Genomic DNA, 18338 nt, shown 5'->3' with positions numbered 1-18338 from the left:
CCGAATCCTCATTGTTTTAGTCCTTGGTCATTTAGGAAAACAGAAGAGAGTAGTTTCAGCGTGGTACCATGTCAATTTAGAATTTTTCTTATCGCTTTGGTTACGAATCGACAGAAGTATCATGGCGCACCCAAAACTGAGGCAGCTGGAATCGTGAGTATTGTTAACCTCCCACACATACATTTAGAACAACGCTGGAATTTGTTTCTGGTATATTAATAAGCTTACCTTCTCATACGCAACTGTATAGGAATTTTAGGAGTGTTGTTTTTAGGAGTAGACAGGAAGAAGTAACCCCTTTTCTTCTCCTTCTCTCTCATTGTTTCATAATTTATTCTCAACATGAGTCAAGGAGAAGCGACCTTCCACTCCAATACTCATCTAGCAAACGCGACGTATAATCACAAAAGTTAAACTTGGACTCAATAAAAATTTTGAGTGCCAAGAGCCATCATCTTTGTATTGTAAGAATGTTATATCATCGAGGCTATCAGTATTTGTTATTACAGAGAATTTTTATTTGAGATCATGATGATAAAGGAAGATAAAAAATATACACTATAGGCCCTGACAGTCGAACCTCTTATTGTGGCAAAAATAGTTATTAAATTGCTAAAGACCTCTGCATGTTTTGATCTGCATGAGTATTAATTAAAAAGAAAATCTAGCCAAGCCAGGCAGACTAATAAAGCCACTTGCCATAATTCCCAGACTGGAATCTTTGATGCATGCCTGTGCTTTTTTGAAAATTTGCATTTAATCAGTATGAACATGATTTTAAAAATTTTACACATTTTGGTTTGTGGCATATTGCCCATAATATGCATTCACAGAATTGAGCTGCTTTTTGAAAAAAATGCTTTCTGAAAAAAGAAATGCTTTTTTGTCAATGTTGTGTTAAAACTGAAGATTCAAAATGGTGCAGGCCTTGCTCTAAGCAAAATGAAGGTGCTCCATAAAAAGAGCCCCTTAGAAACTCTAGGCGCTCTATTTCGCACCTTTAAATGAAATATATTTGAGAGCATCCTTCAAGAGCTTTGGAAGATCGAGAGCTTCATATCGAAAGCTTTGGAAGAGTGTTAAATAAGAAATTCAATGGTGATACCAAAAAGCACCATAATATGAAATAAAAACACATGCAGCAAACACTATGTTTATACAAATATAGAAATATAGGAAAACGCATGGCTTTAAGTCGAACATTAGCTTTGTTTCCCTTTTTATGCTATTCATTCTATAAGACACACTAGAACATCTACTACTCGCGAAAACAAATGAAAACTGAAAAGCAATGCGGTAATTTGGACGGAAACGTGAACTCTGATTTGCAAAGGTGATTTTAAATTATTAAGAAAAACAGAAAATAATACTTCAACAGAAGATTAACGCTTGCTCGAAAATCAAATAAATCTGCCGGAAAATACGCTTGATGGCCTGTGTCCTTGGTGGTTATTAGAGGGTTATTAGATTAAAAATGGTATCGAAAACCCAACGTTGAATTTGCTGAATTTTTTTTTCAAGGGGTAATCTTACGCAAATCATAATATTGCGGTCTATTAGGAAGATTGTTTATGCTTGATCAAGTTTATTAGACAAAGGCCAAGAAATTATTTTGCTCCGTGGTAATATTGTTTTTACGTTTTGAGGGGCTCTATAAATCGCTCTCCAAGGCTGCTTTTGGGTGCGCTCTAGGCGCGCGCGCTCGATCGAGCGCCTTTCCGGGCAAGGCCTGATGGTGGTTATGTTAGATTGTATTGTTTCCATGAAATAAATTATCTTAAATACATCTTTGGCATTTTAAACATTTTCATTGCTTCATGTTTTTCTTTTCTCTGTTTGATTTTGATCAGACATCTGGCAACTTTCAATCGTTCTAAATGTAAAATTAGTAGCTAAGTGCTTCAAAAAAAGAAGAGTAAACAAATCAAATGTATGTTCTGAAGTTTGTGTTGCAAAAGGATGCTTGAAGCCTATGGTCAGTGACCTATTTTTACATTTAGTGGTAGTTGTGATAAAAAGGTAAGATTTAAAATGTGTCCAAACTATTTTCAAAGGTTTTGCTGAAAAATTAAAAAGAAAATAAAATAAGTTTTTGCAAGATGTTTTCAATAGTTTTTTTCAGTGCCTAATCATCATTTGGAAGTTACTGCTACAAAACTATTTGTTATTGCTTCACTGCATTACAGTGGCACTCATTTGGGAATCCAAAAATACTTCGTTTTTATTTTCCCAAAAATTTTACATTTTAAAAGTTTGTTTTAAACTGTTTGCACACCTGAAATAAGCATAAAAAATGCAACATGTGCTTGCTTTTATATATGATAATAGTCTGTAGGGTCAAATATATTGTCAACACAATTAAGAAAGACAAAAGAAATGATTTTGCCAAGAATAGCCATTCGAAGAAAAACCCTTCTATGGCCACTGAGTGATGTTGAAGATTCTTTTTGTAGCTGTAGCTAGATGGGGCAAACTGGCTCCAATTTGTTAGCTGCATTGCTCATAACTTGGTTTTAAGTCAATTTCTTCTTACTTTATATTTTGGGAGGTAACAATGCTTAATCTGCTGGTCTTTTGAGGCATGCTGTTTAATTCAAGTATAATACAAACTTGCTAATTGTTTTTCACATCTTTAATTGACACAATTTTTCATTTTTACAAGGTCAGTGCAGATGAGACTATACACACTTACAAAGAGACAATTTGTTCTTGTCTTTGTGGGATTCTTTTCTTGTTTTGTGATTACTTTCATAATTGGTCTTGCAGGTATGTTAATATTCTATTACATTCTGTCAAATGCTATAGGATGCTTTTCAATTCATTTTAATGGTATTGATAGATATACGAATAATGTACTCTCTTGCATTCCCAGCACAGGTTTACTGATCAAAACTCCTAATTTAATGAAGGATTATTAGAGACATGACAATCAAAGAGGTTTTTCCAATGTGCTTTTAGAAAGCAGGCTTAGATTTTAAACAAAGGAAGTAGTCTACCTTTCAGATAAAAAAGATATTTCAATTTCGAAGTTATTTTAGGTGTATCATTAAAAAACAGAACAACTGAACAAAAAGAGAAGTTCTTAATTTTGATACCCTCACCCTGTTTCAGAATTTTGATGCAATTCATAGTACCCTGTCCCATAATTTTCTATAGGAAAAGGATTTTCTATAGGTCCCTCAATTTGATGATTTTTGCCATCTGAGGTTGCCTATGGAGTTTTATTGAATTTCCACAACAAATTCATACTTTTGGTAGTAATTAATTAAATGCTCGTCAATAAGTTCCTGCTAAAATAAACAAGATCTTTTATTAATGTCTTCTTAATGTCTACAATAATTTGATAAGCCCCATCATATAAGCCCCCCCCTCGAATAAGCCCCCATCCAAAAATATAAAAAATAAATAAGCCCCCAGGGCTAATTTGAGGATTTACAGCATTTAAATATGATTTACTTGAATGTATGTAGTCATCAGATGTAAATAGTTATCTGACAAAGAAATGTGTGTTCTATGTGAGTTGGTATGTGTTTGCATTGTCTTTTCAAGTATCATATGAATATATTAGATGAGAAGTTTTTTCATTAATTCATAAAAATGTTATTTTTTAGGCCCCCCTATCATCAGTCAGAATACCCTCACGGCAAGACAGCTGGACCCAAAAGTGAATCTAATGGTAAGTTGGATCCCCTTGGCAGTATTAAAGACTCATTGCTAACAATGGGACTTTGCGAGCAAGGGGAACATCTAAACAATGGCAGTAATTTACTAAGGATTAACTAACATTGATTTTAGACAGTCTAAAAATGCATTATGGGGTGCTTAAATAGCGCAATGGTTTATTGTTAGCAATGAGTCTTTAAGTGTAAATGAACACTATTAAGATAAAGTAATACAGCACCTATATAGGTGATTACTGGGGAATCTTGCAATGGATTTTATTATTATCTGATTAAGCCATTGCTTGATCTAGGACAAAATAAAAATACCAGTTTGCAAGAATAGCAATAATATGTATGTAACCAGTTTGAAGTAAGAAAATAAGATATTTGTAAAAATAAGCAACTGTCATTTGGGTATTCGCAAACATATATTTTGATTATGTTAAGGCTTTTTTAAATCCAAGGAAGGGCACTGAGTTAACAGATAAAAAAGAAAATTTGTTCAAAAATGGCCTAAAAAGGGCTGCATCATTATGTTGCCAAATATAGGCCCCAATGTTTTCCAGGTATTAACCAAATCCTCTAGGAGACTGTCTCGCAAGAAATGCACATATTTCTTTACTTAAACCCCTTTGTTGCAAATATTCAGTTTAGTAATCCATTAAGGCCAAGCTAAACTTCAAAACATTACCGAATTTAAATTTGAAAATTTCAGGGATAATGGTTTTCGGTCATTTTACTCGAAACTCTTATCGTTTGGCTATCATTTTTAAATGCAATACTTGAAATTTATCTTGTTGAATCTCTCAGATCTCTCAGATTTTATAAGATGTTTTGGGGACATCATATTCAAATATATTTAGACCAGGCGGAGAATAGGGGAATGGTCGCCCGAAAACGAAATTTATGGGATCTGATAGAAATATTGGCAGTTTGATTCACAATGTGTTCCTTTTTCAATCTAAATACACATATAAACCTAAAAAATAACAATCATTTAACTAGAACTTCAGCATTCTGCAGTAAGTACAGATTTAGCAAAAATCGTGTGACAGAATCATAGTGTAGCAGGGCAGGAAATCCTGTTCACTTCCTTTTTTTGTACAACATTCATTATTATTTAGTATTATATCTCAGTTCGTCGTGTATTTTATATAAATCAAAGAACATCTCGATTAAGTCTTCTCCGAAAGTAGTTGTTTGTACAGGAGTTCAAATAACAAAAAGAGACCCTGAATCTCGGTCTTCTGCCGCAGTGTAAAGAACACAAAAGGTTCCATTATATTCTCCGCGCAAACTATATCTCTATGATTTGATAACAAGCTGGCGGTTTGATGCTTCAGTTGGACTTCCTAGTAGATAGATCATGGTAGGAATGAATGAGGATTCTGATACTTGTGATACTTGTTACTGTCAAAGTGATACTCGTTACCAAAGACCGACATACAACTTTTTGTTTGGGGGGGTGGGGGGGCAGCCCTGATGAATAAGTATAACAACAGCCATATTTTACACAATGAAAGTATTTTACATATGGTACTTTAGTTTTTAGGGGCCCCCGGTATTTTGCTCCTTGCTTGTTACCAAGAACATACCTGGGAACTTTCGCTAAGCCAAGCAGAAGTGAAAAAGACAATGTCGCGTACAGTGACTCAGTAGACGATCTTCGGGAACTTTGAAACGATTTAACTTTATCTAGATGTTCCTGTAGTTTTTCCATTTGTGTTATTTGTCAGTAAGTAATGAATAGCGCTGTATAGTTCTGAATAGCGCTGCTGGATGTCTCTTAAAGATAAAAAATTTAAGATTACGCAATTTCCTCGTAAAACGAGGTATTTGGCCCCCTTAACATTCCAAAATTCAATTTTAAGCATTTATGCGCAAGAATGTGCTTAATCAACTTTAAGATTTTAACTTATTTCCATTTAAACAGTTTTCTCATTGATACGCAAAAACGAGACTTCAAACACGAAAAAGAGGCTGATGGCCCTCCAAAATCCCCGTATAACATCGATTTTCGAAATCAGCACCCTCAAATTGACCAAAAGCACTGGGTCCCATAAATTTCGCTTTCGGGCGACCATTCCCCTATTCTCCGCCTAGTCTAATTTAGTATTATAAACTATTCAAAAGAGTTTCACTTTTGGCTACTTTCTGTTTATCTATCAAGTATAGGCATTCAATATGGCATGTTCTATACGATTTAGCAAATTATCGTTAGTTAAACATCAAGATGTCATTCAAAGACCAAAGACATATCATAATCATTCAAAATGTTTAAATATTGCTGGTTTTATATAGCAAGATACAATGATTCAGTAATTGCATTCCCATTCTAGACTGGGCCTTTTAAAATGGAGTCTGGGATGCTCACAGTCTTCAACCAACAGCTGTGGCTTTTGTGCAAATTGCAAATAAGTGGATTACGGAAAAAAGGTAAGACCTTTCGATGAACCGTAATCAAATCGTTAAATGACAGATTTTGATGCAAGTTTTTACTAGAGTTTTTATGGCCCATTTATTGTGAAAGTTAGATTGGAATGTTATTAGCTGGAACTTCTATGAAGTTGCCTGCTTTATTCATTCTTTTCATGCCTCTCTCAAGCATCTCAAGCATTTTCATACATTTGAAATCACTCGCTCCATGCATCGCTGACAGGTAAACCTAAATTAACTGTGGTGTCCTCTCTTCAGGGTTGATCTCTGTCCAATGTCCTCGATTGCTCCTTTTTACTGTCCTTCCCTTTTTCTGATTGCATTACACATAACTTTTCAACATTCACCTTTAGGCCATCTCTTGCAACATTTCTTATCCATTCACAAACTGTAATTTATCTTCTGTACCAAAAAACACACCATTAGCATCCACGAAAACGTCACGCGTATTGCTTGGTCAATTTTTTTTAAGATTGCTTATTTTTTTAGATATCTAAGTTTCTGACCATTATGAAGCATCTGTGAACTTTTATTCAATTTTACTACTTCTGACATACAATTTCGAGACCAAATTTTTTTCTTTTTGTTTGACTGTCATTATATTTAAAAAATCTGTTTTATTGTTTGATTAAAAAGGTTTTTGCCAGACACATGCAACTGACTTCTCAAACCCACTATAGTCTGTAGTTCTTAATCAACAGTTACTGCATTTTTTCCAGAATTTACATTTGAAAAGCAGTTCCGTGTTTTTGTGAAAATCATGGGACGAAATAAACATACGAGCAGCTACAAGTTATTATCGCAGTCATTCCATAACAGGACCAGAACCATTAAGTGTACTGTCAAGGTAAAACAATTCACTAATCCTTTACGCCTCATAGCTAAACTTTGACATTTATTGTGCGTTTACTTAATTTGATTTTTGCTTTGCATCGATCTTATAAATGTTTGTTTGGTTAATCAAAGAGCAGTTAAAAGATAAATGTTTAATCTTATTGAGTTTTGTATGACCGACTTATTTCTCACTGAATAGGCTGCCAGAGGGCAGCGAAAATTTCCAGAACAAACTATGAATGTGTATGTGTGTTTTTAGTTATAGTTTTTAATCTCAGCAATGGTACAAAGTTGCCTAAATATGATTTGCCGTTTAACACACGGGATCTCATCAAATTGTTGGCTCAGAATACCAATGATCGAAAACACAATGTGTGATCAGTTACTGATTAGTAATAAGACACAATGGTTATCAAGTTACCTCTCACATTTCAACCCTCATTTATGCAGAAGGTTATACCGAAAAAACATAATGCCATGTACACAAAATATATGATAACATTCGGGGCAATAAAAGGTAACGTCCTCAGCTAGAAAGATTTGCATTTCTGATATTCCTGGCGGTACTTTCCAAAATAATTTTGTTGGCTATTGAGTTTTATAAAACATCTTGATGTTGCCAGGATGTTTTTAGTACTTTCTAATTCATTTGTAAATGTCGGCCATATTATCGTGTTGGAATGTTATATTTCCGTCTTACTTCGTCCTAGGGTTGCGAACATTTTGTTGTCCTTCATATAAGCAACATAGAGCATCCTTCTTATCAAATCAGCATCAGATTCCACGACCTTTCGTTCCCTTCGGTGCTTAAAGTGCGAAATATTCTTTTCATGGTAAGTACATTGTTCTGTTTTCTTTTGTGAACCCACATGTGTTTTTTTAAATAAAAATTTGCAGAAGACAAGAAGTTCTTGATAAGTTTTCCCAACTTTTATTGAAAATTGATTTAGAAATCTTCGTGTTAGTTAATGAGACATGGATAAAATATATTACTGCAATAGTTTTTTGTCTTTGTTAGTGTAAATGTCATTTTTACTTATAGTTGCTATGTTTTCAGTTCTAAAGTGCGAATATAATTTATATATTTCAGTTCAAATATTACAATGCTGAGTTCACGCAAATCGAGATATGGTTTCGTTTTGCTTTCTTGGTTCTCTCCTTCACAGTAACGGTAAGATTCGCATCACCTTTATCACCTGAAGATGAATTTTCTATTCTTTTCTAGTTTTGTTTTTTTGTTTGTGTGTTGATATTGTAGAAATAAAGTTTTAATTATTTTATTGAATACAAGGGGATTTTTGGTCTTGATGGGTTCTAAATTTGAATTTTTTGCTGGGTTTCTTTAATTTTATTGTTGCCCAGTAAGTAAGGAATCTCTCCGAGCTCGTATTTCATTTCTTCTTTCTGCCATTGCAGTGTCTTTTTGCTCACACGTTGAAAAGATTCCCCTTGAGAGAATGGACGATCGAGCAGAAATGGATGTCTTTGTTGTTGCCGCTTTTGCTTCTTTACGATGGTAATTCACTACCGTTTGTACCATTTTACTGTAGCACTTGTTGCAAATATGATAATCAGTATTGTACGTATACTGCTGAACATCAATAAGTGGAACTATAAATTTGATTGATTTATTGAGGTTTCGATTTATCGAGATTTAAACCTGAAAGTTAAATTTTCTTTCCTAATGCCGTCATTGTATGCATAGATTGGTATCCAAAATGTTTTTCCAAAGCTCGAGTTTTGACCCGGCCCCTTGCCTATCCTACCATAATGACGAGTTTTTTCTCTGCTAAATTCTTTCAGATCCGATTTTTCCTCTGAACTTCTTGCTGCATAGTTGGATACCATTGGCTATCGATGCTGTCTTTCAAGTAACATTTCTAGCTGCTATGCTTATGTTTTGGCTCTGTGCTTTCCACGGCATTCGTCAGGTATGTATATTTTGAGAACTCTGAATCAACAATTCCGATCTTTTCTTGCACCGGAGCTTTCTCTTGCACGTAGCTTTAGAAGAATTTAATGATGATGAAAATGAATAAAGAATATTTCTGTATCTATTTATCACTGATGATCGAAATTTGTCTTAAAGCGATTATTTGTAATCTGTAATACAGTATCTCATCTTTTACATAAAATTATTTTCTTCAGAGTTTTGTATTTGCCTTTATTTTGCATTTTATTGGCTAGTAATAAAATCAAATCACACTTGGCAAAGACAACACATGCAATATTTCGTATCATTCTTTAAAATAGTTGACCAAGGGCATTTTATTGCATCTGTTACCCTTTTTGTTGTTCTGAAATACGCATCGTCGTCACCGACCTATGCCTAGACTAAGTCCACTAATTTTTAACTTGCTTTTGAATTGAATACCATTTTACACCTATGGATAACAAAGGACATCATTTTGCTTCTTTTAGAGTGAGAGAACCTTTGTTGGTTTTTACCTTCCGAAAATTATGATCGTTGGAATAATGTGGGTCATAGGATGTGTCTTGCTGGGTTGGCAACAGTAAGTTCTGTTCGATTATTAACTGTCCATTGTATTTGAAGATACCTTTGTCTGGTGTCTAATGTTATTTTAGCCTCAAGCAACTTTTCCGCTTATTCTTGCTGGAAACCGAGCTTCCAGTTACTAAACATCTACGATACTTTCATGGTTCAGTCATAACTTAGAGCTAGAAGATGTAACAATAGGTTTAGATGGCATTTTCCCACAAGATATTGTGCACTGTGACAAATATAAATGGGTCTCAGTTAGGCCAAGAATAGAGAATTTTATTCGTTATCAAATTTTTGCTACAGGGTTCTTACTTTTCAAGTAAACAGGTATAGCGATTAAGCTCTTATGCAAAGATGGTTTGTAGCTTCGTTGTTTACCATCTGACTGTACTTTTCTCTAGACACAATGAGCTGTTTGATCCTTCATATCAATACAAAGTTGATATTGGTCATTTTGTGGTAAGCTTTTTCAGCCTCTTTGATTGTACCGTTTTTCAAATGAAAAATATGCACTCATTTATTTTTATTCATTTGATTGTTATCTAACTCTTGTTATCTGGCTGTTTAACTGACTTCCAGACCAGTTAAGTACTAGTTGGGAAGCTTCTTATCCAAAGATTTTTGTTCTTTCAATCGATCCTGTAAAGTACATAGCTATTAAAGATTCGATAATTTCAACTTCTTTGAGGCTGTTTTAGATTTCTTTATCGAATTCAAAGCTTTTGCTTGTCTCTGAGTCAACTTTTTAGGTGATGATTGGACTAGATTTCCTTTTCTCCAAAACTGTAATTATCGTGGTGTTCTTCTATAAACACCCAAAGTTTTGTTTAGAATTATCTTCAAAGACGTTCTACTTTTGTTGCCCATAGCACCTCAATGACCTCCTTTTTTTATTGGTTCCAGCGTTTGTTGTATCCCATATTGTTAGCACAGTCGTGCTTATTTTCCGATCCACCCATTCGTTAGTCTGTTGGATATTTTCTCAGATTCAGATTTCAATTGAATATTTATTTTTGGCAAGGCGATATTAAAGCCACAAAAACAGCTAATTTTGTTCTCTGTTATCTGTAGAATTTTTGCGGTGATTTTGGCTAGTACGGTCTATCATTTCTGAACGTTCAACAAACCAGAAATGATAAAATACAAAGCCATATCTTAAATCTGTAATATCCAAGCTTAGACTCTTTACAAATGTTTTGTATTGAAATCGAGAAAACCTCTTAACTTAGTGGTTTAAAGCGAAGAAGCACTAAATATTTATCGTACTCATGCTTATATTGCGTTCAGGTTAGAACTGTAGGACAGTTTTTTATCCCATAATACAAACATTTTATTATTTTATTTTACCAAACTCAGCAAATAACGGGCTGGCGTGCAAAAGGGGTATTGGGAGATCCATAAAGAGGTGTACTTGGGTTTGTTTAGGCCTGTATCAAGATTTATTTATATATTGATGCGGGGCCTATTGTGACCTTTAAAGGCACGGGTTAATCCTTGGAGCAGAGATGTATGGTGGCTTTTGACTGCCCTGTGTCCTCTCGTCTTTGTTTACTCGGCACTGTCACTTTCTTTCATTCTTTGTTTTTAGGGTTTGAAAATTTTCTTCTTCATTGTCGGTGGTATTTACTTGCTTTACTTGATAATTCTGATTGTGAAGGCCTACTTTGAGCTGCGAAACATGCCATATTTTGGTAAGTTGTAACTTCATACTACACAATTTGTTCTCTGTACTTCCTTTGTTTGATGTATTAATTCGTTCTGGGTATTGTTGTAAGAAACTTTTCCATGTAGCCCTTTATCTAGCTTTTTATGTATTTCTATTTATCGTACGATCACTGTATTATTCATGTTTTTATTATCCTATTTAATCATGATGACTTTGAGCAATATGGCTTGTGACTTTGAGCAATATTGAATTTTAATGCTAGATGTAGTCTAAGAAAGATCATTGAAAACTCTAAATAAAATTAGCATCAATAATGTTAAGAGAATGTTAAGGCAATCCTGTCATACTGAGAAAATTTGTTTGCTTAAGATAGGTCACAATGTGAACTCGATGTACGCCTAGTAATGCAAATATCTGCTGTTAGATCGCAAAATCTGCTTTCATCGCAATAAATTATGCTGCATTATTTGTTAAGTTATTTGAATATTCTCAATTATTGAACAAAAGCCACAGTTCAGAGATTAATGATTAAATTTTGCTATTACTTTTGCTATTTAAGCTGCTTATTTACAAAAAACATGCATCGTAACGTCTGCTTTTTCAGTTCTACGTATTTCATCTTAATCAATCTCTTTTAGATGTACGCGTGAAATTTCTGACTGGCTTAATGCTCAGTGTTGTTGCTATTAGGTGAGCTACTTGTTCTTTCCATGTCTACACTGCTGAGTACACCAGACCAATTGCATGCTACCCAACTATTGTAAAATGTTCACTCAAACACGATGCACATTAGAGAGAAATCTGGGTTGGGTCTAGTCTAATCCCACTTCCTTAAGGTTCGAAACATCCAATAACTGTGCAACTGGATGAACTCAGCCTCTTCTGTTGAAAGCCTGGCTTCCATTAAACGTAAGGAATGCAACCAATCACAGTAAGTAATTTCAGAAGGTCTGTAAAAGCTGCATCCCAGAAAACATTATAGGGTTTTGATGGATCCCCGAATTTAGTAAGCGTTTGGTGGCTGCAAAACATATTGAGGTCGAGGCTGGCCGAAAATGGCACCAAAAATTGATGTTCAACTTGTCCAGCATCGCTGTTGGAGCTCTTTAACATTGATTATTAATGTATTCGACACTACTTCCTAAGATTTACTTTTCTCAGGATTTTATTTGTACATGATCTATTGTAGATAAGTCCATCGGTCTGTTCATAAACTTTACGTTATGAGCATGTAAGTCTTCCCCTACTCTAGAGCGTTGTCAGTCGCTATTTCAAGCTTGCTATATATGTGTTGTGGTATGTTGTTAAGTCTCTTCCAATTTTGTTACAAAATCACGTGATTTACCTACCGCTGACTGTCGCTGATCCACATAGTTTATATTAATTCCTAAAGCAGAACAGGCCGAGTTGATGCTCTAAGTCTGAAACAATGAAAAACTTGAGAGCCCAAAAGTACAGACAATAAAAACATGTAAGGTTGATTTCTAATTAAAGAGCAATTAGCAAGAATTGATTGAAGGTGATTTACTGTTTTTCGTAATAACCTATTTGAAAGAGTTTCTTGGTCTAAGATTAGTTTTTCCACTAGAAATATAAATCCAGATAACAAGTTATCCAGCTCAGTTAATTTTCTATTTGAACAACCCTGGTTCAATAAATTGAACGGTGCAACTTGTTTGTTTTTACACTGCCTTACTACTTTTCAAGCTGACCTCAAGATAAGCAACGAGCACAGGCTGTCATCAAAGATGGAGTTTGACTGCAAAATCGTTATTCATTTCGTTCAAGCGCTGTTTGATTCAACCACTCTGTAGTGGCTACTTAGAATTAACAGCAGGAACTGACAACATCTTTGTTTTAACAAGGTCACTGTTAAACAAAAGTTTTAACAAAGCACAAATTTATGTTAAAACCATGTCTTATTCTCCACACTAATATAATTTGACATAGTGTATATACAGCTGGGTGTAATATTAACGTTAAGTAATGTTTTATTTCGTTAAACAAGTTCGTCCCTCGTCGATCGAATTTTAGACTTCTTTTTGCACCACCCAATTATCCTTAATTCCTTGTGCGAAGAACGATTGCCACAATAGGACGTCTTCAAAATCCCTTTATGGTTAAAGAGAGTTATCTCTTATCATGAAATCTGCTTATTGATAAAACTGTTTGAAGTTTTGCAATAAATGTTACAAAGGAAGTCTTTCGGATTTAATTTAAATGCTTCAAAACATCTGCTCAACGATGATATCGTCCATACTGCTGGTGATTTTACTCTTGAGTGAGATGCTTGGCACCCTGTGTTACGAATATTGATTGTGATCTAGAAAGATTTCATTATCCCTCTCGCAAACAAGCCAAACTATGAAAACCTTCCTCAACAGCGAGTGAAAAATGGCTTGGTCATGATGTTGTGAATAAAGTTGTGTTGCTTTTAAAAATTTTCCTCGCGTTCGTTTGCCGCGTTACCGATTTGTTGTTAATATTTTAAGTAAAGTATAATTACCGGGTGCTTATAAAAAATCCGGTATTCAGGATAAGATATAGACCTACTGTTCATCGATCTGAACCCAGGCCGGTACATCAAATTCCCAAAATTATTTTCCCATTCAATTGTCAAGCTTCACGTGGTCACTTTGGTTCGCCGAGGCGCTCTTAAGGGCTCATGAACTGAACTAATGTCATCAAAAAGTTATCGCAAAATTCACAGGACTTTTTGAAAAAATCACTTTTGATTATTGGAGGCACACCTCCTGTCTCCCTACTCGCTGCAGTCCGGAGATAGAGTATGATATATATGTCATATACTGTAGATCCTCGAATTAGCCCCCCTGGGGGCTTATTTATTTTTGATATTTTTGGATGGGAGCCTATTCGAGAGAAAGGGGGGGGGGGGGGCTTCTTTGCCTAAATTACTTTTCTCCTTTATAGATTCATCTGAAAATATTTACAAACTGCGACATTTTTTCTCTTTAGTCTAACAGCCACTGGTATGAGATTTGGAACTGCTATCGTTCAAGATAACTTCGTTGCTGAAATCACGACGCAGTACCAAAATTATATCTTTTCAATAATCATAAATCGTCTTTGTGTTGCTTTGGCTTCATCTGCTCTATTCCCTTCAATTTAAAGGCTCTTGCGCAACCGGCATGCTTAGCGGCAGCTGTCATGAAAAATTGACTGTGTTTTGTATTTTCATGCAGTTCGATATTAGGCCGGTTTTGAAATTACATTCGCAAAGCATGCCGGTTGCGCAAGAGCCTTTAAGAATTAGAATACAACTTTTTCAAACAGTTCTAAGCAAAATTCTTATTATTCCTCTCGGAACAAATCTCTTATTCACAATAAAATGATCATAAGTGAAAATTTTATCTAACAACGTAAAATTAAGTATTATATTACATTCATGAATTGTATTTGGGGTTACTCTGGCTCATTTTCAGTGATGATTTAGAGTAAAGCAAACTTTCGGAAAAACTTTCAGCTTATTCTTGTTCAGTTTTTCTTTCAACAACATTGAATAAGTTAAGTTATATTTTGGTGTATTTGCAACTATCTCGTGTTGATAGTTCTTAGTTCCAATAGCAATTTTGTTTCTAATTGTTTTATTTATTATAAACCCAAAATAATTATTGATCTTAGTCTTGACTAGCTCTTTTCATTATTTCACTTTTTATAAAGGAATTTGCACGCTTTGCTATTGCCCTTGACATAATTTACCTGCAGAGTTCCTGTGCTTTTATGGTTTATTTAATTTTTACCTCTACACAATGGCATTTGTGTATTCACCATCAAAGAGCGCAGTAAAAGGTAACTGTCGGTTTTCTTTCTCTGTTATTCTTTGTCTGTGTGTCGTACTGACTCGAAACTAAGTTTCAATTTGTGTTTATCAAAACCTTTGTCCTCCCGGCAATCAGAACATTTCCCAAATTGTCTTCTGCAAAATTGTATTTTTTTATTAACTTGGTATATTAACAATCAATGATTGGTAGATCTTTTAAACATATAACGGGCTATTGATAATATTCCAGTAAAGTGAGATAATATAAAGATGGCATAGTAAAAAAATTATCTTATCCTGTCTGTTTTCATCTTGGTTTCCTCTGAGTGTCCACGATGTTTACAGTCGTAAAAACCTGTTCTTTGATTGACTATTTCCTTACTTAAAGGTATTGAGTCATGATAAAATGGATTGGGTATACCCAAAGTGCCAAAATCCGCTGAGTCACGATTTTCATGACTGCGATGCTATTGGTTGACCTTAATCTGGTCACATGAACTCACCTCGTACTGATTAACAAAACAGTTTCCATCAATAGCAACTTGTCAACAATGGATGCCAATATCACGTGAAACAGCAACGATCACGCCGAAACCAAATGACCCCCTATAGAGAAGGCCTATTTACCATGACTCAATGCCTTTAACTGTCATTTTGAAAATTACTGAAACCGTTTTTTTAGTTTCAATGCCATTCGTGTTGGTATGCAATTTTTGCACATTGTCAAACGCACCCCCGTCACCACCTCCGAACAATGTTGTTTTACTCAATGTTAAGAACTTCGGTGTTGTCCCAAAATTCCTGTCAGATAGTTATGATGTTCTGTGTGAGTCTTCTATGCAGAAAACTGCTAGTTGTTTCAAAAGAGCTCTAACGCAATCAGGCTTTTACAGGCCTTTGACAGGTATTGCGCATTTCGGGCCTAAATATGTTTTTCCTAAAACGACTTTTTTCTAAAATATTTTTGTACGTCTTTCTAGATAACACCGTGACTTAATTTATAGACCAGAATTTTAATGCAATCAGGATTGATTTTATCTTTAAGTTTTTTATTTACATATTTGTTGGTACATTTGTACTAAAATTGCTTTGTAAGCTACCAATTTTTATGTAAAATAGAATGTTATCGTTGAATTACTGTCTCCGTACCCAGTAAAGGTATTAATTCAACCTGAAGAACTGGTTCTGCTCTGCCTATAGCACCAGCACTGTTCTGCCTATCACGTGGGCTTTGCTTTGTTTACCGCTTATGCTTTACTTCGACCATTTGAGTTCCTTATAATTTCATACTTGATTGAAGAGCCCTGAAATCTTTGTCTGTTCAAAACAGTAGGAGCTATACTTTAAGAACACGAGGTTCTGCATCATTGCGGCAGTACTCTCATTTGATCACTACTAAAACTGTTTAAGTTTCAAGTTTTAACAATTTCAGGTTTGAAAAGCTTCTAGTTTAACCATTCCCCTCCCCATGGCCAATGCACGAAAGAGTGACATCTGTTTACATTTCACACTCGTAGATGCACTTAACAGGGACAACACATCATTCACAATGTTGTATGATTCAGATGAAGATGTTATTTACGGGTATGTATGCCATTCTTTGCGATTGCTGGATATAGATAAGTTGATCCGCATTGCATTAAAAAATCCTCCTGCAACTCTATTCAATTAAGATAAGTTTTTGGTGCTCGGTAAACAGAACAGCGCTTCAAAATAAGTCATGGTTCCCTCGAATACGATTCTTTTGTGACTGTGCAGAAGTTTTTACCTTGGGCGTAAAAATTACCTGTGAGCCATTGTACATGTTTGCCTTGTAAATGTTTGCAAAGCTGGGCTAATGTATAATAAAATTTCTTGGGATGGAAAATCATTTGTTTCGAATGTAAAAAAAAGTAAAGTGTCATGATCCGGTTGATAAAGTCAATAGTCCGGTTAAAAGGGCCTTCTCATTTTGTACCGAACTTACGTTATTTGATCGATTAATTGTATTTGAAAAGCACCAATCTTGATAATCTTCTCCAGTAGACTGATAACTTTTAGGAGTCGATATTTTTGTAACTTGAGATTCTCGTTCATGGCAGTAGACCTTCTACTAGTGTTAACCTGAATGTTTGGATCAAACAAGCATATTGGGACTATGCCTAATGCATAAAAAACGCGAAAAATCAATCAATAACGAAAAGAGAATAAATCTTAAGATTACGTATTGTAAACCTAAGAATTAACTAACTTTTTTCCATACATCACGTACTGATTAATCTGATTTCCACGCTCAAGCCAAGCCTCCATTTTGAAAGTGCAAAAGGAGATTTAAATGTAATTTGAATATATTCGCAACGCCATGACGTAACATTTTATTTCTTTGCTATTTGCAGGCGAAAGTCATCTAAGAGAGGGACCCCAAAAGAAGATAAGAGCGAGGAAGAAGATGCTTTTTGACATGCACAGTATTCCTAACACTGAATTATGACGTTATTAATAAAACCAAAACAGCAGTTTAGTTGATCTTTTACAAGAATATCCTGTGAAAAGAGGATGCCCTATCTGGTCTTCAAAACATTACGTTTATTAATGTTTTTCTCTAGAATTTTATGGCTTATTCAACAGAAAACCCTTCTTTGTTCACCCAGCCCGTAAGGAGTATCCTTTACTCTTTTTCGACAAGAACCTTCGTGACATGTACCCAAGCTACCTATCTTAGGGTGTGTGGTTCTGTTGTTAATTTTTAATCATCAAAAAGTGACCTTGAATCCTATTATAAAAATTTATTTAAATGTATATAAGACAGAAATTTGATAATCTTGTTTTGAACTCGCCATACTTACAAACTTAACAATCAAATTATTCTTAATGCTGTGTTGTTTAAACCATGACTATTGGTTCTGAAATGTATTTATTTCGTGAGGTATTAACTATGCATTACCTATAACCTTCATAAAAATGTAACATTATTGAAAAGTGAGATGAGATAAGAAACTTGTTCCTCTTTATTTTATGTATCGCATGAGTGGACTACAAAAGAATATGGATTACGTTTGACATTATATGCCTGGTGCTCCTGAAATGACCTAAAAAGATTGCGATGATTTTTAAAGCTCTGTAATCCCACGTAGGCCTAGCTCTTTTGGAGCTTTTTAATCCTGTGTTGGCCCTTTTAGTACTTTCAGTACGAATATGAATAGGATTGGAAGGAATAAACTAGATCAGCTGTAATTCTTCTAAAAAGGCCCCGCGTTTCAGGAAACCTAAAGTTGATGGAAATTCGAAGCATCAGTTTAGCTCTGCTTTTGTGAGAGCTGCGTTTTTTCGGGCCATCATCCATTGTGCTCCATTAACAAAAGCTTTTGAAATCGAATCATTTTTTTCCGATTTTCTTTCACTTGGTAATACTGAGCCTCCATTAGCATTAAATGCTCTTGCGCAACCGGCAAGCTTTGCGACTATAATTAAAAAACC

General features: G+C 34.7%; 1 protein-coding gene across 1 annotated transcript; it reads left to right on the top strand.

The window, feature by feature from the left end:
• Window positions 1-19: 19 nt before the first annotated feature.
• Window positions 20-17914, top strand: LOC135685219 (transmembrane protein 181). The gene is made up of 17 exons (XM_065201066.2): window positions 20-153; window positions 2663-2766; window positions 3612-3676; window positions 6002-6098; window positions 6818-6945; window positions 7643-7765; window positions 8023-8103; window positions 8349-8448; window positions 8736-8863; window positions 9354-9445; window positions 9837-9894; window positions 11024-11126; window positions 11740-11791; window positions 14078-14160; window positions 14822-14911; window positions 16400-16466; window positions 17258-17914. Exons 1-17 carry the CDS (start codon window positions 122-124, stop codon window positions 17319-17321), a joined length of 1467 nt encoding a protein of 488 aa, XP_065057138.2. The 5' UTR covers window positions 20-121; the 3' UTR covers window positions 17322-17914.
• The last annotated feature ends 424 nt before the right edge of the window (window positions 17915-18338 follow it).

The sequence above is a fragment of the Rhopilema esculentum genome, chromosome 15, assembly GCF_057945365.1.
Source record: "Rhopilema esculentum isolate cy_ngs chromosome 15, ASM5794536v1, whole genome shotgun sequence".
Classification (NCBI taxonomy): Eukaryota; Metazoa; Cnidaria; class Scyphozoa; order Rhizostomeae; family Rhizostomatidae; genus Rhopilema; species Rhopilema esculentum.
This window is presented reverse-complemented; position numbering and strand designations above follow the sequence as displayed.

Bases quoted from the DNA above. Each gene is read 5' to 3' on its own strand.
- LOC135685219 (XM_065201066.2), top strand. From the start codon at position 122: ATGGCGCACCCAAAACTGAGGCAGCTGGAATC. The intron at 6,099-6,817 runs GTAAGACCTTTC...CATTTTTTCCAG, and splicing joins AAGTGGATTACGGAAAAAAG to AATTTACATTTGAAAAGCAG. The intron at 9,895-11,023 runs GTAAGCTTTTTC...CTTTGTTTTTAG, and splicing joins TTGATATTGGTCATTTTGTG to GGTTTGAAAATTTTCTTCTT.